Here is a 22,319-nt window from a genome sequence, read left to right as displayed (position 1 = left end):
ATAGTACGCCGTCGCATCGACCTCTGCTTCGCGTCGGTCGATACTCCCGCTGTGCTGTCTTCGTGCATACTTTGAGGTATCCACGTAATAACCTCATATTATTCGTAGATTATATGATCTTAAGATCATAGACGCAAGTTAGTGTAGTAATTGCTATTGCTAGTGAAACATACTACTGAATGAATCGACAATATTGTGTAAAATATACAATAAATTAAATTAAATGACAGGAAGAATTGTCTTGAACAAATCCATTTAAAGATAAAGGCCAACTCATAATGTTCAAAAAAGTTCGTCGTAAATCTATGACAATATTTATTGGTTTATTATGTAAAATCGGAAAGCTTATTGTCCCATGGCACCATAGAATAACTTTTTGTTGGGTGTTATAGAACATATACATAGAACATAATGTTAAAGTAAACTTGCCACTTTTTGTCACTTTTTAAAACCCGGATTTTGAAAATAATTCAGGAAAACAAAAAGTTTTCACATCATTCTTAAAGTATGATTTTTCCAGGCTATGACAGTGGCCTACAATTTAAGATATGGCATAATATCTCTGCCATAGAAAACTATGGTAAAAACGTTATGACACTCACGAAATCATCATTTTCTCAAAAATTAAGCTGATTACCTTCAAACTTTTAAAGTTTGCCAAGAGGTACAATTTATTGAAAATGAATGAATTCTGGGTATTTAAATTTATAAGTAGGTTTCTGAAAAAAAGAATCATATACTTTTAGTCGCTGATGACAATATAGTAACTGATTAGTTGACATGTTAGTTCGAAGAAAAGTGCACTGCTCTTTACAATGTACGCTAATCACCGAAACAAACAGTTTTCCGAGAACTTCAGAAATCTCATAGTATATAGCAGTCTCGTTTACATCTCGCGCGATTGACTTTGAGTAATTACGTATATGCGATGGTATGCAAGAATGATGATTTTTAAAATTGTTAGGTGTCTGTGTTAACTACCCAGACATGTGTTATATAGACATCTATGCCATTATGTCACATATATAATGGACTGCTCCATTTTAATATTGTCCATTCGGAATTGCGTCGCTGTGGCAGATTGGTTTGTATTTCTGGATGTAGTCTGTGTGCTCCATCCAGTCAGTGCAATGTGCCAAACACGCCACTCAACGTGTTATAGTCGATCAGTAAAACAAGCTTTATTTTGATTTTTGATAACTGGTCAGAATATTAGTGACTCGAAATTACATAATAATTTATGAACGGAACTGGCGTCTTTAAATAAATAGCGAATACAAATATTCACAAGAACACATTCACTGAAACGATAGAATCAGAGGATAATGGTCACGTCACTAGATGTACTGCGCATGCTCATTGGTTTCTTCGTTTTCTTCTGGTATATCATTAACCCCCATTTGCGCGCGAGGCATTTTAATTCGGAGTTCCTGTCCCACTTCCAGTCATCATTGGACACCATGTGGTCTTTACTTCTGTGTTCATCCATAAAGTGTACCCGGGGGTGAGTTATTATAACTAAAATCAAGCAATTCACAGGAATGACGTTCAATTATGAAATCTAAACACAGTGATTAGTTTGTAGTTAGTTAAACAGACCCTCAACCCGATTTGGCTCAGGTTGGCTAGCCAAGCATAATTTATCAAACAGTGAATAAATGACAAACCCAATTGGTTATAGTTAAGATATTAGCTGACAATTATGAAAAGAACAAAGCAATACAGATAAATGAACTGCAATGCAGAGCTGTAGAGAAGAGCACAACAGAACAGTGAACGTACAACACAGTGAAGTGTGCTGCAATGCAACGTACTGAGAGTGGAACAGAGAACAGAACTGGCCTAAATGTATCAGAGAAATTCTTTGTGACAAATAATCGCCCGGATGCAACTATTTGTATATGTTTGTTTATAGTATTGAAATCTTCAATACATACCGTCGGCAAATGGCACGTTGGAAGGTGACCTCGTCAACCAAAGGCTGGAATTTAACCTGGAACAGCTACGATCGGTGATTCCCTGAAATGCAGAATAATAATCCCTAAATTTTTCTCGTCGTGTGATGGCGCTCTTTGCTCCCCTTTTAAATTTAACCATGATGGCGTGATTCTGCTCAATCATGATGCTCGCCCGGGGGGTTCGATTTGTGGAAATAGCTGGAACCCATGTCCGTGAAAGGGGTTTTCAAAATGATCCTTCAGTGTAAGCACGGGTTGGTCATATGCCGTGATCGCCCGTGATCGAGGGTCGTTAACCAGGGGAGCGGACGTTTTCCTCGTTTTTGCGATCATTGATTTCCTTAAAGCAATAAAGAAACCGATAATCTCAATTAAAAAATAACCACCCTTATCACGTTGGCAGTACCGGAAAAGACACCCTTTTTGTCCATTTTGACTGAAATGGTAACCCTAAACGCGTAATGCGCGTTAACGTGCTTTTCTTTAAAAAGAACACCATATTAGCGCGCTTTCTTTCACAGACATGCGTACCAGATCATTCTTTAAGTCGGACCCCCGGGGATGCTCGGCCATTTCATAATTCATAGAATTACGAGTTAATGCCATAGAGATACATCGAGACTAGATTTGATTCAAATATTCAATGTTACATTAACAGGTTAAACGACGTTAGAAATATGAAACGTTCTGTTATTTTACCAAGCGCGAAGACGATCTAGTTGACCAGCATGCAACGCTGCCCACCAAGATGAAAGATGTGACGTTGCAAACGCACGTCGCCACTGACGTCACTGCAATGAGTATATCGACAAACAAACGCTCCTCCTAGAACGATAAAAGCCATTTTATCAGTTCATATTAAACCCAGTTTACGTCCTGTACTGTGAAAGTTAATGTTATTATTTAGCGAATACTTACGTAAGGCGAACACACTCGCAGACAGTTACACATTTCAACAAAACATTTACCATTGATGAGCAACGAATCGTGTTCTGTTAATGAAGCACTGATTGATAATGCAGCTGGCACAATACAAACGAATGACACCAGAATTGACAGCAATACATGCGACGATAACTGGGAATAGAAAGTTATAAATACATATTACGTACATCATCCAATTGGATGTACATTACAATAAAATGTTATTATAATCTCATGATTATGACAGCCAATCAGATTCGCACATTACAGGTAGACATATTGTTCCATCTGCCTTCTGAATTGTCTGGATATTTTCTTCCTGAATTTACCTGATTTACGCTATGATTTGTCAAGGAAACTAATACTAGTAACTAGTTTGCCATGTTTGATTTTGCTACGGTGGTGGCGGCACTGGGGGAGGGGCAGGGGGCGGTCGCAAAATTTGCCCCTCAAAATGCATGAAATAGCGTTTCAGAGGGTCTAGATTTCGTACCGCCGCCTCTGTATTATTTTATCTTAGGAATTTTTTATAAACTCGGGGGATTGTTTTCTTCACTTAGTTTTGTAATATTATTTTCAATTATGAATTCATTTTAATTTTTGATGAATTGATGTAATGATGAATTCAATATAATTTTCTTTTTTATTATTTTTTCTGTTATTGGTCAATACGGGATATTTCCCTTTGCATTTTGTCAATTCTGTCATCGCCCCTGGAGTTTCTTAAGGCCCACTCTTTATACCTGCGCCCTGAGTGGGTGGGGGGCGGTTAAACGTGGCACCTGATGTAATTTGTCAGGCTGAAGCTATTGAATTAAGTTTATAAATCCATCTAACAACTATTGCCCGTTTAAACCTGAGCAACGTATGTTGATAATTGGAGCAGCAAGTAAACTTACAGAGCGGTGGTCGTCACTCCGTGTTCTGTTCGATATGGGACACATAGCGACGTACACAACGCGTGTAAAATACATAAAATTAGAAGACTTGCTGCGCGACGACAACCACCGTACCATTTAAAGGCATCGATTTCCGTATTTGTGAAGATTATACAAAGAAAATGAGAGGTAACGGGAAAAGGTGAGAAAAGCACGTGTATGCATCAAGGGAATCTGGTAAAATGGCTAAGTTCTTTTAACAAGATTAAAATAGATGATTAAACTAAATCTACGAGGAAAATATGAACAACATACGTCCACTTCATGTAAGATGGGAAAAAGAACAGACTAATTGTGTCTGTCCACAACGCCACATATCCTCCATGAGCTTCGATTCTAATTTTTCACCTGATAGAACATTGGTCTGGACCAGAACTGTGATAGTAATTATGACCAACAAACAATGAATATAGTAAGCGGAAATACTAGATTAATAACCCTAGTTTTGAAAAAATGATTTTGCCTCTTGTCTCTTGATCTTATACCTCTGTCATAAACATTGATTTATAAGCAATGACACATCTATTTGGTCAGTTACAAAACTGAGCTTCGGGTGAAAGTTTTCGGGGAAAAAATGAACGTAAATTTGAGGTTAGACTTTTTTCCAATCAGCCGTCAAATATATGCTTGTGTATTTTGAATGTTAAAGCAATATTGCTAATAACAAAATTCACCGTCCACCACCATTTTGTAAACTTTTTGAACATTTGAAAACTGAGTTCTCACAAAATAAGGGACTATGGTGGTAGAACTGGCAGTAAACATGGAAACATTAATTTAGATGATAACCATTTGTCTACTGGTAATATTGAAAGTAATGCTAATGTGAGTCAACGTGTTTCCATTGACAGTGTTGTAAAAGCTAATGGTTTAGAATTAATTAATGCAACAACTGGTTTTATTATTGTAAATGGGAGTGTATATGAAAAAAAGAAGAAGTAGAAATTTTACACACCTTACTGAAATTAGTGTAAATGTTTATATGCGCCAAATATTAATGGAGTAAACTTTTCATGGAGAGATTTGGACGTATATGTACCCTCAACTGTCGTAAAAGTGATTATTTGTTTTGTATAAGTTATGTAAATTTGAGACACAAGTTCTATACTACGGAATAAGGCTATGCAATATGATAAATAGATTATTTCTCTCATTATCCCCACTACTTACCGTTCTATTGTCGTTATTGAAAGTTATCGTCGCTGCCATGCCAACAACACCGTTAGTAACCGACTGTAATAGGAATTTAACAAAACTCATTGTCAATTGAATACTGATTGCATGACTGTGAGCTAGCGACCACCGATTGAATCGAACGTATGGAACACTGTGTTTCTCGCTGGTCACGAATCAAGTAGAATACTGTTTGTATGATTTAGGACCGGTACTGTACCGCAAAATAGAAAAAATAACGAGGTGGATTATCTTTGACGTCACATGTAATTACTTACCAGAAAACCGGTCCAAATAGGAGCTGCTACGTCATAGTATCCACATGCTTTCACTATGGCAGCTAAACCGAGAAATATCAAAATTACCCCTAGTCCAATATGGAAGACGCAGAGGGACAGCGCGACGACGCGTGGTAATTTCCTGTCATGTCGGCATTCGACATGTACGCCGGCGGCGGATGACGAGGGCTCATTGGGAGTGACAGAGCCCAGGTCTTCCTCAAATGATTCGTTAACTGTCGATTGAGCCAGAACTGTAGTTTCAAAGCTTATGTTATCGGACCCCGTCATAACACTTGGTGATTCTGTGGAGTCCCGTATGTTTGTAGGCAACTCATCTCCCATGGCAGCGTTGTTATCGTCTGCGTCAGTAAAACTGGGATTTGATATTAAATCAGCTTGCTCGGTCTGAACATTGTGACTTGAATATTGCGTTGTTTTGTCAGGTAACATTAATTCAGCCATATTCTTTCCACTCACTCTCTCAGATCATTTTGCAAATTGATTTTTTGTTTACCCATTAACAACTGTCATAACGAACACCCGTTGCCCGCGTTAATATGCACGTAGGGGGTAAGTATTGCCAGAGTTACACTCATTAACATTAACGACATTAATGTGCAACTAATATCATGTCAGTGGATCAGTCAGAAAGCTAATATAGTATTAGCATATCCAATATGGCCGAAATTACGTCATACATAATGTGGTTACATGATATATAGAGCGCCACCACACGGAAAGATCGTAATAGTGGTATCGTTGGGTGAATAATGAGGTCGCGTTCCCATCCAGCCATTAGCGTACCACACCACTCACATTTTCACGCGACCTATATAATGTGAATGGAAGTCGACCTAATTATTAGTCCCCGTTTGAACGAACTAATTATAATTCGGTCTCCGCTCGTCCATTTGAAGTCATATTTATGAAACCTCTTGACCAAATTCATTATTTTTTTGCATGTGTCTTGTAATTTGCTTTTTCCCGGGAGACAGTATCTGCTTTATTTCTAGCATCATATGAAAACCCCACATAAAACCCGAGATTTCGTCATTCGTCATAGAGTTCCCTTTGTTCAGATATTTGTCTTTGACCCGAGCAATATCTTGCAAACATAAAACAGTTATCAATGGTGTTCTTTTGTTTTGCCATGGTGATTTGCAATGCAAAAAGGAATAAATAACAATCAGTTAATCAAAAATAAAAGTCAGATAAAAACGAATCATGTAATGTTGAGAACACAAATAGTCCACCAAAGCACTCACCAGTAACTTTTAAACAGCTAGATTTCTTGAAAGGAACTTGAGAATAAGTGAGACATTCGACAAAACCGTAACCATCTTGAACATGCTTTGTTAGTTTTCATTTAAATGTTATGCTTACATTATATTAAGATACATATCCATGGCAATTAGTTTCACAATCAGATCAAAGGTAGCCGACTGGTGGCCATCTCAGATATTGATCAAATAACACTGTCTCTAGATGAATGTATGATAACAGTTGTGCAAAGTCCTGTGGAAAGCACACTGTTGGAGTGGAATGTCTCATCTCAGAAACCCTATTTACCTGTATCTGTTTTAATAAATGAACAAATGGTGGCAGCAAACTTTCAGTCACCGTTCTGTTATGGGAGTCCTTGCCATTAGAGTTGAAGAAAACGTTGAATATCAATTGTTTTACAACACATTTCTGTGATTTCATTCCTAAGAATATACCCATGTGAACTACATTTTTATTATATTATATTATATTTTGATACTTTTATGTTTGTGTGATGTAAACTTATATTTTATATTTATATTTCCTTATATTTTTTTATAGTGATGAGCCCCGATAAAAATGAACTCGGGACTCCAAGTAAAAGTGTGTAAATAAATAAACAAACAGTAGAAATTGTAACATCTGTCAGACACCCATGACATTCTAGTAACAATACATCCTGTCAATACCATAATAGTATAATTAACACACGAAATTCCTCATGCATCATTGTTGTCATGAACCAACAATATAGAAAGTGTTTTATTTCAACTTCATAACTGATTACTGACCATTTAATAGACGTATATAATTAAATCAACAATATAAACAACCTTAAGTATACAAATTCCGTTGTGGGAGGAATTCCGTTGTAGCAGGAAAAACATACAACCCCCAAAACTACCTAAAAAGTATTGCACAATTTTAACACATATCATTCACAATAACAGACGAAATATTAAACAAATGCAGACTTGGTCATTAACTTCAACATAATAATTACAAGTTTCGTTTTCAAGTAATCTAGTAAGTAATATTTTTGTATATATCTTCGGTTCCATACATATCAACTTAACAGTATTATAAAAACTTTTCTTCAGATTAAAACATATTATATCAAAACCACGTGTTAATGACAGCCAATTATAGGTATGTCACATTGTCTCAACATGAATACACAAAAAATAGCATGTACACAAACATGTGCAACGCCCATGCATGCTACATATATACTAGTTCCTACGTTACAAGCATTATCTATATATATTTGATACCGGGATTAGTTGAGCTATGGACTGTGATCTTGTCAGAGGTTACCAAAATCCGCAACACTGGGCAGGCTTACAGTCGATCTGCGGCTGACACAGCCAATTAAAATACCAGCGAATGTTAGCTTGGCTTGCACTGCCACGAACGCAATAGCTGTCTCGTCCACTCCATGGCATGGCTCCTGTGGAACAATATATGAGGATAGTGGCATTACATATTGCATTCATCTATAATGACATAGAGACGACAATGACACGATCATAGGGAAACGTACTACAGCCGTCACACAGTACCACAATTATCACGCAGCGTACCACTGACGTCGCTCAGCGGACTACATACGTAACACAGCCAACGGTCTTTATGAAGTGCAACATCACCAGCTGCCATGCAGCGCCACAGTCTGCACGCAACGCTTCAAAGTCGTCATGCAGCAGTACAATCTCCACGCAGTCGTCATACAGCGCCACGATCGCCACACAGTGAAATACAGTCGCCATGTATCTCACCACAGTCGTCACGCAGCATACCACAGTCGTCATACAGCGCCACGGTCGCAACACAGTGAAGTACAGTCGCCATGTATCTCACCACAGTCGTCACGCAGCATACCACTGTCGCCATACAGCGCCACGGTCGCCACACAGTGGAATACAGTTGCCATATATCTCACCACAGTCGTCACGCAGCATACCACAGTCATCATACAGCGCCACGGTCGCCACACAGCGAAATACAGTCGCCATGTATCTCACCACAGTCGTCACGCAGCATACCACTGTCGCCATGCAGTGCAACGGTCGCCACACAGTGGAATACAGTCGCCATGTATCTCACCACAGTCGTCACGCAGCATACCACAGTCGTCATACAGCGCCACGGTCGCCACACAGTGAAATACAGTCGCCATGTATCTCACCACAGTCGTCACACAGCATACCACAGTCGTCATACAGCGCCACGGTCGCCACACAGTGAAATACAGTCGCCATGTATCTCACCACAGTCGTCACGCAGCATACCACAGTCGTCATACAGCGTCACGGTCGCCACACAGTGGAATACAGTCACCATATATCTCACCACAGTCGTCACGCAGCATACCACAGTCGTCATACAGCGCCACGGTCGCCACACAGTGGAATACAGTCACCATATATCTCACCACAGTCGTCACGCAGCACACCACATTCGTCACGCAGAGCTACAGTTGTCACACAACGCTAGAGTCGTCACGCAGCGCACGACAGTCGTCACATAGCTTGCTTTTGAGTTGCGCGTAAAAAAATGCATTTGATTCACGTTATATCCGTCACATGGGACCCAAATTGAATGCGACGATTGTGGCGTATTAAGTAACAACGCCCAATAACAAAAACTCGACTCCGCAACGAACCCATGATTGTGATATCAATATCTAGTTCTATATTGTGTGTATGACACTATTCATCAATATTGAGATACAGGGGAGTCTACATAAATTGTAAACATACCGAAACATAATGAACACACGAGGTAACGAGAATAACGATGGAACCACAGCACACCAGAAACGAGCCACAGATGTAGCGAAAAACCTGGTGAAAAATACATAATACATAAATTAAAGATAAATAATGGTAGATGAGTAGAAATACGGTTGCACATTCGTCATGTATATGAACCTGTCACGACGAGGATCACGTGCCAATCACATGATATATATTAATGTCGCGACATACATACCGTTTTATCATCTCGCCTTTTTGGAACAATTGAAAATCCATAGTTACCGATAAAACATCCCTACAGGGAAGCAAAATGGACAAATTATTACAAACATAAATATACATTGCTTTATTAAATCGATCAATTAATCGATTAATCGATCAATCAATCAACATAGATAGCGTTTACGATTTCTCGCGATCGGTCGTTGAGTAGGCAAACTTGTGGCACATAGTGCCGTACTTCCTACCATAACTACACAAGGGGTTTCACGTTCTCTGCACGTAATAAGCTCGGTTATTAAGCATCCTTTTATTGGGGATGCCCGGTGGCCGAGGGGAACACGTGTAGTGGCGTGAAGCTAGGCGATTAGGTGCCGTACGCGAGCGCCGGTTCGAGTCACGCACGCAGTACGTATTTACTATAATTAGACATAGTCTTTACCTTGCCGTTTATTCGGTGTTATTTGCCTACACAAGGGGATGACGACTATGCCAATCAAATGCTATATATACTAACCAAAACACCAGCAATGCCTAGAACCATCAATCTGGGATAATTAGTGCCACATACAGGTACTGATGCTATTGCATCTATGACTGTTCCAATGCCAAGCACTAAGACGGCAATGCCTAGGGTCTTCGCTGTTTCAATGTCTAATTTCTTTCGGCTCAAGACTTTATCCATTTTTTTAGTCAATCATAATAGTCTGATAGTTTATTTTTGTTTCTATCCACTTCTCCTTGTGGGATATTTATCTTCCATATACCCCTAGTAATGAAAAGACTAATTCCTGGTACTTGGCTGAGGCTGTAAATATAAAAAAAAAGGATTATTAAAGGTAGTGGGATACGAAAATTATCGATAAGCCCGAAAGTTAATGATTTGCTCAAGGTCATTCGAGTGTTCACTGATGTGAGTACTTTGTCAATTGAAAATTATGGATATATGGCGCCATGCCGACTCGTTGTGTGGGCCTGCAAAAACAGCTGACAGTTATTAATAAGGGGTATACCAATCGTTAAACCAGGGGTGACTTGGTTAGAAATGATGGGGTGACATACTATTTTGCGCAGTACAGTTTAATATATAAGAAATATGCCAGTGATTAATAGTTTTACTGATGATAATCCAATCATTATCAGTTGAAATAACGGCTACCCGACTGCACATGCGCAGCAATTTAGGATTTGGCCATAAATTGGTTAGTGTCCCAGTTACAACTCATTTTATATCCACGCATTCAATATTGTGAATGTAAATCCTAATTCTCTGGCAACGTGTAGACCGACATCAAATGAGTTTTCAAGGCGAGGTAATCAAGTCATTATGTTATGTAGAACACATTACACGTTAAATGGTTTCACATATTTTGTTAGGATTGGAGAAGGAAGGGGGGGGGGACTACCTAATGATATGGAGTCACATATTGAATAATTTATTATTATTTGCATACGTGTGAGCGATTCATCAGCTACAGTTCAGGGGTCAGTCTATCTATGAATAGAACAGCTGTTGTACCAGTATGTATCATGCAACAAATATACTGGAATTTAAAATCAATGCAATATTACCATCGTTCAGTGTTTTTTTGCAGTTGTTATAAAAACGTAAAAATCGTGTATATATGTATATCGTGTATATCGAGCTACGACCAGCAATGTGGCTTGAACTGCGTCATACAATGAGTAAACTTAATGACTTTTCGCTCGCCCACCGCCCAACCACGTCGTTGATAAATATTTGATGTAGTAGGAGACAAACACCGAGTGATCTACCCACCTGATAACCAATTACACGGGGACGTGGCACCACAAATAGCGTGTCAGTGCAATGTGCGATTATTTACGCCACTAAAGCAGAACGCGAATCCAAACCACTTGGTAGTCAACACGAAAATGTATATGCCTGTGACAATTATGCTATCAAACACACCAGTCACCCATCCCATACTAACTGTGGCAACACTGCTGGTGACGTACGCTGTTCCGTTGACACATGCTCACTGTCAGATAGTTAATGCGATTATGACGTGTGTTGCGCTCACTCATACAACTCGGTGAGTCTACACATCATACGACGGAATAGGTTTCAATGAGCAAGTGGAAGTGCATGCGACCTTAATCTCGCTATCTATATGTACGGATGACGACCGGAGTAAATAACTAAATACTGTGTGCCACGTTTCTGATTGTTTCTGGGTTGCATCGAGTCCAACCCCTATCACTGTTGGTGACCCCTATAAAGCTTCGAACAGACAATACACTATCAGCGTGCTTGTTATTTTCTAAACACTGTTAGAATATTTACAACACAACACAGACTTTTCTCGTTTTTTTGTAGCATACTCATATATTTAACCTTGTGAATAATCATATCTATTACGGTAAGGATTAGGCCGCAAGACTGGAACCGGAGACAAGAAAAGCAGAACGAAGATGGCGCCCTCTACCAAACTGCGACTGACGTGGAAATCACGCCCAAATCCCAATAGGTTATGTGGTCCTTATTTCCATTGCACGATTCGTGGTAGTATATCGCGTAGTCGGCCGCTACGTCGTATACATTGTGGGTGAAGAGAAAAAAACAAATTTCATACGAGGTGAAAATAGACAATTATTGTAATTTCAAGTGAATATACTATATTATAGAATGGGTTATATATGTTGCCGCAAAAGCCTGTAATCGGTCGCGAAATATAATTTATAGTTTTCACTCGTGAGATAAAAGCGTGAAAATAATATATACAGTGAACAATCGAGTACGATATAAGGTAATTCACTTATTTGCCAAGCATTTGGAAAGTTCCAAAACACATAATACAAAAGATACTATTTAACCTCCGCACACGAATATTTGATGTGGTCCACGAATGTTGTGTGAAAAGTGTTGTCAAAACATTTTTTAAATCGTGATAAAACAAATGAACTGTTACTCTCGCCTGACAAACTTTGTTTCGTGTTTTACCACCAGGCCCTCAAAACAAATGAAGATACGGTGTGAGATTAAGTTGACATCCAATGACTTCACTTCTGGTATAATATCAAGCCTGTATTAGGATCAAGTCTCCGCGCGCAACAAACTGACGTTCCACATAAGTCGGCGATGGTAAAACTGGTTTTGACGGGTTTCTCAAAAAAGGCGACCTGATGCTCATCGAGAAGGAACTACCTGAGTTATAGTATAGCGGTTAGTTATCATTTAGTAGACCAATGCTGAGAGCGGTCAGTCTGTGTAAACATTGTCTTGTTTCCTTAAGTGTCCAACAAAACAAAACAAATGATTTGACAACTGTCAAAAAAATCCACATGAGTAAAATACAAAAAACTGACATGCATACAACACTACATAGTCAAATTAGCAAGAAAAAGAAAGACTCAATGGTATACGTGAAGTGATATGTCAGGTGTTTCTAAAAGAGTGAACGCATTCTGCTTCACATGTGGCCATATATAACTAAATTAACTGAAGTCATTTCGGTTCACATAACTGACACTCGTGTATCTTTGCGTTGAGATATGTATGAGATTTCTCTATAACATGTGAACGTTAATATGAGATCTTTACCGAGAACATGTATTAAGGAAACGTTGATGCCTGTAGATGAACCAATAACGGCCGAAACATATTAGACCTATGTAATTTTAGAAAGCATTTAACCTAGAATCTTTGAAAGAAACACTGTATTGTTTTGAGATTACAAGACAAACAAACAAATCTGATAAATTACTAGCACTGCAGTACTTGGTGTCAAAAGAATCATTGTGGTGACTGACATAACGATTCCACTGATTAAGAATAGCACTGACGACTGATGTGAATGTAAGAAGAACGTTCTCATTAGACATCACTCACAGTTCCAGAATGTATAATACAATTTTCCATTGAAATGAATTAAATTATTCATATATATTTCATATCTGCGCTGAGACAGCTTCCCCAGAACAAAATTCTTATTAGATGAATTGTAACAGCGAGGTTGAAATCAAATGTTTCAAATAGTTCGTGGAGTCTTGTCTTGGATAATGCCAGCCACTATTAATAATAAATCTGTCGATATATTTATTGTGTAATATAATCACAGACTGCATTGAGACCAAATGTATGGTACTGATAAGAAAGTGTGCCCCCCCAATATGAGGAAAATATATAAAATATATGGCAACAACTGCAAAATGACATATAATGCTACTGTATATACCTTAGCGCCACGTATGTCGAGATTAGTAATCCAAACATTTCTCGTACCCTTATTTTTTCCCACACTTACATAAACACGAACTGTAATCATGACCTTTGACCCAAATACGCATTGTCTTAAGGACCTGTTATATACTAAACACACGAACTCACATCGTGACCTTGACCTCAAATTATATTTTGTAGTTATATCACATAGTGCAATACACATAAACCTTTTTTCCTTGAAATTTGTCGTGTCCTGGGGCTTACAAGAGAAATATAAGTCCAAGTTTGAAGCTCCGAGCTTTTCTCCCTTGTTGTTGGAAACTGGAAATACATAATATAAATCAATGTCATCTTGATCTAGGAAATGCGCCTAGGTATTTTCAGTCACATGGAGAGCACATTTTACCAAGTCTGAAGACCCTGGTTATTTTTCCTCTGTAGTAATATACAAAGCATACATAAATGCGTACTGTGACTTTAAAGATTAACAATACTGGTAAACACTGTAGCTATTGTTTTCAAATCACTTTTCAATGCAAAATGCATAGAAATGTTTGTTTCATCACAAACAAACTGTAAAATGTATAATCTGCAATGCATGCTGGGAAATGTTTTCCTTTCTGCTGTCAATAATTTTGGGTACATGTTTTTCAAAAAAACATTATCGTCTCCCACCCAACTCCTAAACGCACAAATAACACACCAAAATGCTTATATATGAAGTACAATATTTCCTTTACCTTTCTCTCAATGTATTCCTGTGTTTTTCATTGTTTTGTTGTGCTTTTGAGATGTGTTTGTCTCTAATGTTTTGCCTTTTGTCTATTCGACCGGCGTTGTTTAAGTTGAATAATCTTTGATGAATATTTACTCATCAAATTTCAGGGTACCAATGTAAATTATTAAATAACAACAATACAGAGTGCAATTTGTGGCTTGTATATATTGAATGCAATGGGGAAAAATGTCAAAAGTCTGTTTTGGATGTTTGTCGTTTACGTTTGGTCTTAATGCAGCAGACATCTAGATTGTAATCAAACAAACCAGGGCTTAATCTACCCTGGATTTTATCCAAGAAGCATAGCAAAATTTCAGTTTTTGTAATTTCAGGGTAGATCTTTTTTAAATATTTATAAATGTTTGATTTGCTTATATATATGAAAATGTAGGTTCAACATGTTGTGTTGGTTCAAAAAATGAGCTGATATAAGGGTTAAAGTGGCTGGATAACAGTAAGTGTTCTGCTGCTGCCAAACTTCAAATGATTACATATTTAAACAATGTGTTATCAGTACTCATATAACCATATGACAAAACATATGGATGAACGCTAAAATTGGAGAGTTAGCGATTGAATTCAGAGAATAATGAAAATGCCACGCTGTGTCGTGAACGCTGTTGTCAAAAGTTTACTTGAGTTATGGGAACCACTTAGCCTTTTCATATAAGGCAATAGTTATTTACGCGCGAATGATAAATCTAGACCTCAGAAACATGTTATCTTGGTTACGAAAAAAGTAACATAATCATGATGATAAATCACTTTTTGTGAATGATCAACAGAGTGAATGATTCACCATTAATCTGCAACTGTCATAGTACATTGGTACACGAGCTACTTACCCTGCTACTAGCACAACGTTCAGAATGGTGAAGGCAAAGAAATTCATTTTAGCAAAACATTTTGACGGGTTTCCCAAGAACAGTGATCTGAAGCTTCTTGAGGAGGAACTACCTGAGTTACAAGATGGGCGTAAGTGATTGAGTTGATTACTGCATGGGTTCTATATAAAATCGCACTCGTGTTAACAAGGTCACGTGGAGGTAACATGTCGCACCATGTGACACCTCCCAGTCAATAACTTTGAAATTGAACGAATTAACCTTTTATATAACAACATTCAGACCCAGGCAGTATGCAGGATGGGTTTCCAAGTCATGATTAATGTCGGATGCATATATTTTAAGACAAGTCTACATTGCATTCATAGTCTGTAGCGTCCGCACCGTGTGGACTTTAGTCCCTCGCTACCTGAATAATTGACACACTGACAGTTCAATGATATATATGTTGCCATCAAAAGAGGCTTCATATCTTTAACCGGACGAACTTTGGAGTTCATATATTAGAAGTTGTAATGCGATATTAGCACGGTTAGCAAATTGTTTTATGTACAGTGAATTGACATTTTCGTTTCATGAAATAGATTATAACGTTCAACTGATGCAGATGCATGATGATGTCATTTTAATAATTTTATTATTATTTCATAGAATTTTTGCTGGAGGCAATCTACCTGTCTGTTGATCCCTATATGAGGTGAGCAAATTAACACAAATGTGTCTCGATTCAAACTTATTTTAGATTTGTTTTAATGGATTTGTTGATGGATGAGCTATCGATCATTAAAAACAATACGTGGCTGTGACGAGAAACCCTTTATAGTTGTAATGTAATTACTTAGAAATTGTCTGATTTCACAAAATCTGAAACCACTATCATCACAGAGAAAATAAGTTTTGCTTAATTAAATCACTTTTCACGTGTTTAATTGTAGGCCGTACAGCAGACGTCTTTTGAAAGAAGGTGACGTTATGTTAGGACAACAACTTGCAAAGTAAGAAACAAAATACTATAACACCAGATAAAGTAATTATCCATAATTGGATGCTAGCACTACGTTCTAGTGTGTGCATATCATCTCCTTACATGAGACAAATACACGTTCATAAATAATATAAACTTAAGTTCTTCAAAATGTGGTTTAAATGTGTAAATGTGTAAAGACTATTACATATTTCCCTTGTCTTAGTGTGACAAACTTCCCACTAAATGTTAAAATCTTACACTATCTACCAGTATTGGCTGACTGTTCCCAGATTAGGTGTATGGTGTATTTCCTCCATTAGTAGCGCATCTCCAATAGAAACGCATTTAACCCAAAAATATTGCTTATTTCTATTTATTTACTAAGTTTATGAATTGAGCAGTGAAAAGAAATCTTCCATTGTAATGACTGTAATATAACTTAAACAAGGTCAACTGAAATGAACAATGCACACAGAAATGAGGTCACATGTTTTAAACGTCTTTTAATGCCAGAGTAAATTGCCTATTGAAACTTAAAAATTACATAAATATACAGAAATACATTTTTCACTGGAAGATAATTTACAGAGTGCCATGGAAAGGTCACCTGACACGAGTCACCTGATGTTCGTTTGCAAGAAGAGACACACATACTTCTCTCCACCAACAAACATATTTCTTGGTCTTTATTTTAATTTTAATATCAGGTTTAAACGCATGCGTAAAGGGAACACCATAAAGTAAAGTACAAACAAAAACAAACAATAACATTCAGTTATTTAAATACAATACATTTGACTTCCAATAGAAGCGCCAATGTGCCAATTACGTAAGCGCATACGCATCTAATAGATGAAATACGGTATACTTGTATGTTTGTGTAGAATGCAAGATTCTTGTAATTTTTAGTGAATGAACCTGATCTAGTAATAAGGTGAAATGTCCGTGACATAGTAAATAAGTGAAAGGAATGCCTGGAAAATAATGACATTCACGACATCGCTATTGTAAAAAAAAAAAAAAAACAGCAAAAAAAAAAAAAAAAAAAAAAAAAAAACGAATAATCTAACATAATACGAACACACCAGGCTAGGTTAATTTACATTATATAATAACTGTATATTAAAAATCAATGTAATTGGCTGTGTCACACTTTGTTTATTTGTAAAGATATAATAGTTACTGTACTTATTTTTACAGGGTGATACAAAGCAGAAACACTAACTATGCAACCGGGTCACACGTATTAACAACGAATAAGGTCGGATGGCGGAGTCATACCATATCCCGTGGTGGTCAGGATGATATAGAGAGTCAACTAGAACATTACCCTGCACAGATCCCACTATGTAAAGCTATGGGAATCCTTGGCATGGTAGGGTGAGTACAATTCAAACGTAATGGTATTGAAACACATTCACGTATTTTATATTTATTTTGAAGAATTACATTATGCCGGAATATATTTCAGAATGACGTCATACTTCGGATTTATCGATATCTGTACACCAAAGGAGGGTGAGACGGTTGTAGTGAATGGTGCAGCCGGAGCTGTGGGAAGTATTGTTGGGCAGATAGCAAAAATTAAGGTAGTCATATTAAAATGGAATCTCTCACGTTTTCTACAAAATAACACAAATCCGATTTGAAGTCTGCAAAGCACCCGTGTATATAAAATAACTCAAAACCATTGTTGTTTTATAAAAACATATCTAGGAAGCTCAGAATTGTTTGACATTTTTCGTACACATGCTGAAACGAGATAATTAATATGCAAATGAGCTACTTAATATGCACGAAAATAGTCCTAAAAATAACCATGTCTTTGTATTACCCGAAAGTACACATATACTTAATTTGGTTATAATCCGCTCAGAAGTTTTTGACATTTTGTCTGAACAAACTGAATGAGATAATTAACATGCAAATTAGCTACTAAATAAGAATGGACATGGCCTTATGCACATTCCACGAGATACCTATGTGCTAAATTTCATTGAAATCCACTCAGAGGTTTTTGAGATTTTTCTTGTTCATGTCATAAATAAACTATTCCTGGTTCTGTTTTTTTTGAAGGGATGTCGAGTTATTGGATTTGCAGGTTCGGATAACAAAGTGAAATATTTAAAAGATCTTGGATTTGACGAAGCTTTCAACTATAAAACAATAGATTTAGACGAAACGTTGAAGTTGGCCGCTCCTAACGGAGTCGATATATATTTCGACAACGTAAGTAGAGTGAATTCAGTTCACGTCATGTAAAAAGTCAGTGGTGGTCGCCGAGCGTTGTATTTGATATGGAACCCATGTGACTTATATAACGTATATAAAATTCATTAGGGTGTGGGAAAAGAATGTACGTTATCATTATATGTTTCGTTTGGCCGCTTTATCCCGTTGTATTTGCGCTAGGACGTATTTCAATGTAATTTCGTTTTCTAGGTTGGAGGCAAGTTCTCAGAAGTTGTACGTAAACATATGAGAAAATATGGTCGCATCAGTTGTTGTGGTGCAATTTCACAGTATAATAAGCAAGTTCCCGATTCAAGTAAGTTACACTGTGATAGTAATATTAACATATGCATATTTGTAAAACTTTATAAATATAAAATGTTTTTTTTTTCAATATTGTAAGGAAACTAAATGTTAGCAAGACTACGCAGAATTGTAAATTTTCGTAATTTTGTGAATGGTCTTTGTGAATGTACGCGCGTCGTGATTATCATATGTGGCTGTTTACTGAACAATTCCATTTTTCGTTCACTTTGGGATCCCGCGTTATGTGTGACATCAAACGTGAAACAGGACAAATAAGTTCATAGCGTCACTCAGAGTTCTATTTCTACAAATATATCTCTGCCACATTGCGATCTTATGCTACAAATAGAATTCTGCGTGGGAGATTGATACCTTTGGTGGTTTAACCACAAGAAACTTTGGGAAGCAGAATGAGCGTCGCAGTGACGACAAAATGTCGCTTGGGGTTTGACAAACGTGAAAGTGTTTGGGGAGTATTTCCACTCATGATAATGTCACGGTGCAACACACATTTTATGATTGTCAATTTCGCTGAAGTAAGTATATCTAAGTATGTCATATTACCCTCTAAAAGCTCACATTGCGATATTGAAATATAATACAAATTTAAATTTTGCAAGGCCGGATTATAATTCAGAATTAAGTCATACTTCGGACTTATCGATATGTGTACACCAATGGAGGGTGTGACGATTGTGGGGAATGGTGCAGTCGGAGCTGCGAGAATTATTGTTGCTGGTAGTAATATTAAAATGAAATCTCCTACATATTCTACAAAATAAAACAATTTAATCAAAGTTAAACTCTGCAAAGCGCACATAAATACGATTTCCCAACAGTCAGCGAAAGAGCAATAGCATTAAAGCAAGCAAATAACATGCAATGTACTAAAATACGCTCAGAAATTTTTGCGATTTTGCTTAAACAGGCTGAAAAGAAGTAATTAATACGCACGAACATGGCCCAAAGACTAATCATGTGTGCACATTATTTCAAAGCATCTAGGTACCAGATCTGTTCAAATCTGTTTATAATATATCCATATTTTATATTATTTAAAGTCACGAGTTATGATATGTTGGTTGTCATACAAGAACTTAAAATCCAGGGATTTATTGTCTCCTCTTATAAAGCCAGATATCCAGAGGCGTTTAAACAGATTGCTGAGTGGTATTTACAGGTAAATTTGGTCGATACTATACTAGTCATCTGTGTGTTTTCGTGAGCCACATTGGTATTAATATTTCCGTTGGTTATTTAATTAATTAATTGATTGATTTATTCCACGAACATCTGTACAAATTAAATTAAATTAAAATAAATTATTTATCTATTTATCCATACTTTCAGGGCAAGATCAATCTTGACGAAACCATTACGGATGGATTTGAAAATATGCCCAAGGCGTTCTTCGGCCTGTTTACCGGAGACAATATTGGCAAAGCTCTTGTTAAAACATAGATTGGGAATTTATCCAAGACATTAGTATATCGCTACTTTCACTGAATATTCACTGAATATTAATGTTTAGTATTGTTTAGCCTTTAGTTACTCTGGGCAATTATTTGTCACTGCTCTTACTTTACTGTACTGTGCTCAATCACGTGTATTATACGTGTATTATACGTGTGTTCTTGATAATAGATTATTATAAGGTTACCACGAGTATATAGCAAAGTACATATATATGCATGGAGGCAGTACGGCCACCATATGGACCAATGCGTAGCGAAGGTTGATACGACCCCGTGCTGCCTGAGTGCATACTTATGCGATATTATACTCTTGATAACCTCATTTCTATACATCTTTTTCCTAAAAACATGTTGCGTTGTGTGAATAGTTGTGCTATAGCTAAGGAAAGTGTTCGAAAATGACGTCAATAGCCTTCAGCGAGTCAACGTTGGTGACTTAGTTTCTAGCTTGTGGAGGGGGGGGGGATGGGGTCGAACGTTTGGACGAGTTATGGAGTGCGTTCGTTCCTCGGGCCTGCCAAGTTATATTTCGACTACTTTGTCACAAATAAATCGTCTCCGAGCAGTTTTTACCGCCCCTGATGCAATGCCGAGGAAGTTTTGGGAAAAGATAGCAAAATGTACCAAAGAAATCGTTAGGTAAAAAGTTGTTTAGGTAATTTTCTCAAAGATAAAATGCAATTGGCGTGTTTTTAAAAGAAATTTTATGCGAGTTATATAGCAACGGACGAATACAATCACGTGACACTACCCCCCCCCCCAGAAGTGCGTTCGCGTCGCTGCCCGTGGCAACGAAAGGGCTCCCCGAAGAAGTCGTGTACACGTAGTCCGGGGAATTAGTGTCGAGCAGGCGTGGTAGTGGTCGCACAGTTGTGACGTCACATTTCAGTCGAACAAAAACGGGGTAGGCCGGAGTCGGCGACGCGAACGCAACCCAGATTACGTTTGCGTACACGACTTGAATAATAGACAAGACACTTTGCGATTATTTTGCGGTCAGTTATATTCAAGAAAATATTTGTTCACAATTCTATAGACATTTGATAACTGGCTTGGCAATTCCTACTATCAATCTAATAATCTAAATTTTGCAATATTAGGAATTGTCCACGGGTCTGCAGGATTGTTTTCGCAAATATTGCACTACTGATATACCGAAGTTTTGTAGTGTACTTGTCAGATTTGTAAGAAAAAGAAGGTTAAAAGTCAGGTGTGTCAGGTGAGCCATAGAACCACAACAATACGTCGGCCGTCACCGTCCACTGCAGCGATTTCACACATAGAAAATGAGAACCGCAAGTGTAGACACATTGCATTGAAATGATTGGCATATCAAACTCCGTTGTGCAAGAAGAAATTGTTATGCATTCATAAAACCACAACGTTCTCATTTAATTAGACAAAAGAAATTGTCCGATCCAAACAACCTGTGTTAAGACTTATCGCCCTTGCGTTTCAGAGCAAGAAAAACATCGAAGCCAAAAACGAACAGTTTTCAATAAATTTTTGATAATGTCACTAATTCAGTCCGACGGTAAGATGCAAAATATTGGATGAAAATCACTTCGGCACTGAAAAATCGGCGATAATATTAAAGGGGTGAGAAACCGCATTTCAAAAACTCTTATATATAGTTTATGTGGGCGGGTCTTACGTACGAGTCAGTATGCTCATGCGAATTCCCATGATAGCTCATGGTGACAGTCAAACAATGATGACACAGAATTTATGTAGCGATTCACCAGACCATTCTTGAGTGCACTATGAATGCATGCCAGACTACGGGTCACTAAGATAACCCCATTTGGGGCATCCCGAAGTGGCGACGCGAAATCAGAACACATCTTATTGGCTGGTGTTCTATCAGCTCCTGGCTCAATAAATAAGACATAATAACGATAAAATAATGACATAACAATGGTGAGACACATAATGACACAAGTCAACATTTTTGGGCCTTCTCATCCTATATAGATGGTATCTCCGGTTTCTGAATTATGTTCTATGTGCCGTTC

At 37.5% G+C, this 22,319-nt stretch overlaps 3 protein-coding genes across 4 annotated transcripts; 1 reads left to right on the top strand and 2 right to left on the bottom strand.

Annotated features, from left to right (window-relative positions):
• Positions 1 to 1,156: 1,156 nt before the first annotated feature.
• LOC144341988 (uncharacterized) lies at positions 1,157 to 5,751 on the bottom strand. Its single transcript, XM_078005437.2, has 6 exons — positions 5,272 to 5,751; positions 4,991 to 5,053; positions 2,877 to 3,035; positions 2,658 to 2,783; positions 1,938 to 2,019; positions 1,157 to 1,518 (listed from the first exon to the last, which is right to left on the bottom strand). The coding sequence occupies exons 1-6, from the start codon at positions 5,734 to 5,736 to the stop codon at positions 1,316 to 1,318; spliced, it is 1,098 nt and encodes a 365-aa protein (XP_077861563.2). The 5' UTR covers positions 5,737 to 5,751; the 3' UTR covers positions 1,157 to 1,315.
• Positions 5,752 to 7,252: 1,501 nt separating this feature from the next.
• On the bottom strand, positions 7,253 to 11,615 carry LOC144359360 (uncharacterized). 2 transcript variants are annotated; one of them, XM_085492616.1, is made up of 5 exons: positions 11,296 to 11,615; positions 10,033 to 10,323; positions 9,532 to 9,591; positions 9,300 to 9,383; positions 7,253 to 7,987 (listed from the first exon to the last, which is right to left on the bottom strand). In XM_085492616.1, the coding sequence occupies exons 2-5, from the start codon at positions 10,198 to 10,200 to the stop codon at positions 7,844 to 7,846; spliced, it is 456 nt and encodes a 151-aa protein (XP_085348742.1). In that variant the 5' UTR covers positions 10,201 to 10,323; positions 11,296 to 11,615; the 3' UTR covers positions 7,253 to 7,843. The 2 variants fall into 2 exon arrangements, with proteins under 2 accessions (XP_085348742.1, XP_085348749.1); XM_085492623.1 differs by lacking the exon at positions 9,300 to 9,383.
• A 3,733-nt stretch (positions 11,616 to 15,348) lies between these two features.
• LOC100370644 (prostaglandin reductase 1-like) lies at positions 15,349 to 20,651 on the top strand. The gene is made up of 9 exons (XM_002731650.3): positions 15,349 to 15,454; positions 15,976 to 16,021; positions 16,260 to 16,319; positions 17,492 to 17,671; positions 17,763 to 17,880; positions 18,368 to 18,520; positions 18,734 to 18,839; positions 19,891 to 20,009; positions 20,180 to 20,651. The coding sequence occupies exons 1-9, from the start codon at positions 15,349 to 15,351 to the stop codon at positions 20,288 to 20,290; spliced, it is 999 nt and encodes a 332-aa protein (XP_002731696.1). The 3' UTR covers positions 20,291 to 20,651.
• Positions 20,652 to 22,319: the final 1,668 nt, after the last annotated feature.

The sequence above is a fragment of the Saccoglossus kowalevskii genome, chromosome 1 (genome assembly GCF_978046115.1).
Source record: "Saccoglossus kowalevskii chromosome 1, keSacKowa6.1, whole genome shotgun sequence".
Lineage (NCBI taxonomy): Eukaryota > Metazoa > Hemichordata > Enteropneusta > Harrimaniidae > Saccoglossus > Saccoglossus kowalevskii.
The sequence above is the reverse complement of the archived record's forward strand: the minus strand, read 5'-3'. Positions and strand labels throughout refer to the sequence as shown.

Coding starts and splice junctions, on each gene's coding strand:
- LOC144341988 (XM_078005437.2), bottom strand. CDS start 5,736: ATGGCTGAATTAATGTTACCTGACAAAACAACGCAATATTCAAGTCAC. Junction 5,054..5,271: donor CTATTTGGACCGGTTTTCTG/GTAAGTAATTAC, acceptor TTCCTATTACAG/TCGGTTACTAACGGTGTTGT. Junction 1,519..1,937: donor CAACGTGCCATTTGCCGACG/GTATGTATTGAA, acceptor GCTTGATTTTAG/TTATAATAACTCACCCCCGG.
- LOC100370644 (XM_002731650.3), top strand. CDS start 15,349: ATGGTGAAGGCAAAGAAATTCATTTTAGCAAAACATTTTGACGGGTTT. Junction 16,320..17,491: donor TTAGGACAACAACTTGCAAA/GTAAGAAACAAA, acceptor TTATTTTTACAG/GGTGATACAAAGCAGAAACA. Junction 17,881..18,367: donor GGCAGATAGCAAAAATTAAG/GTAGTCATATTA, acceptor TTTTTTTTGAAG/GGATGTCGAGTTATTGGATT.
- LOC144359360 (XM_085492616.1), bottom strand. CDS start 10,200: ATGGATAAAGTCTTGAGCCGAAAGAAATTAGACATTGAAACAGCGAAG. Junction 9,592..10,032: donor TAGGCATTGCTGGTGTTTTG/GTTAGTATATAT, acceptor GCTTCCCTGTAG/GGATGTTTTATCGGTAACTA. Junction 9,384..9,531: donor AAAGGCGAGATGATAAAACG/GTATGTATGTCG, acceptor ATTTTTCACCAG/GTTTTTCGCTACATCTGTGG.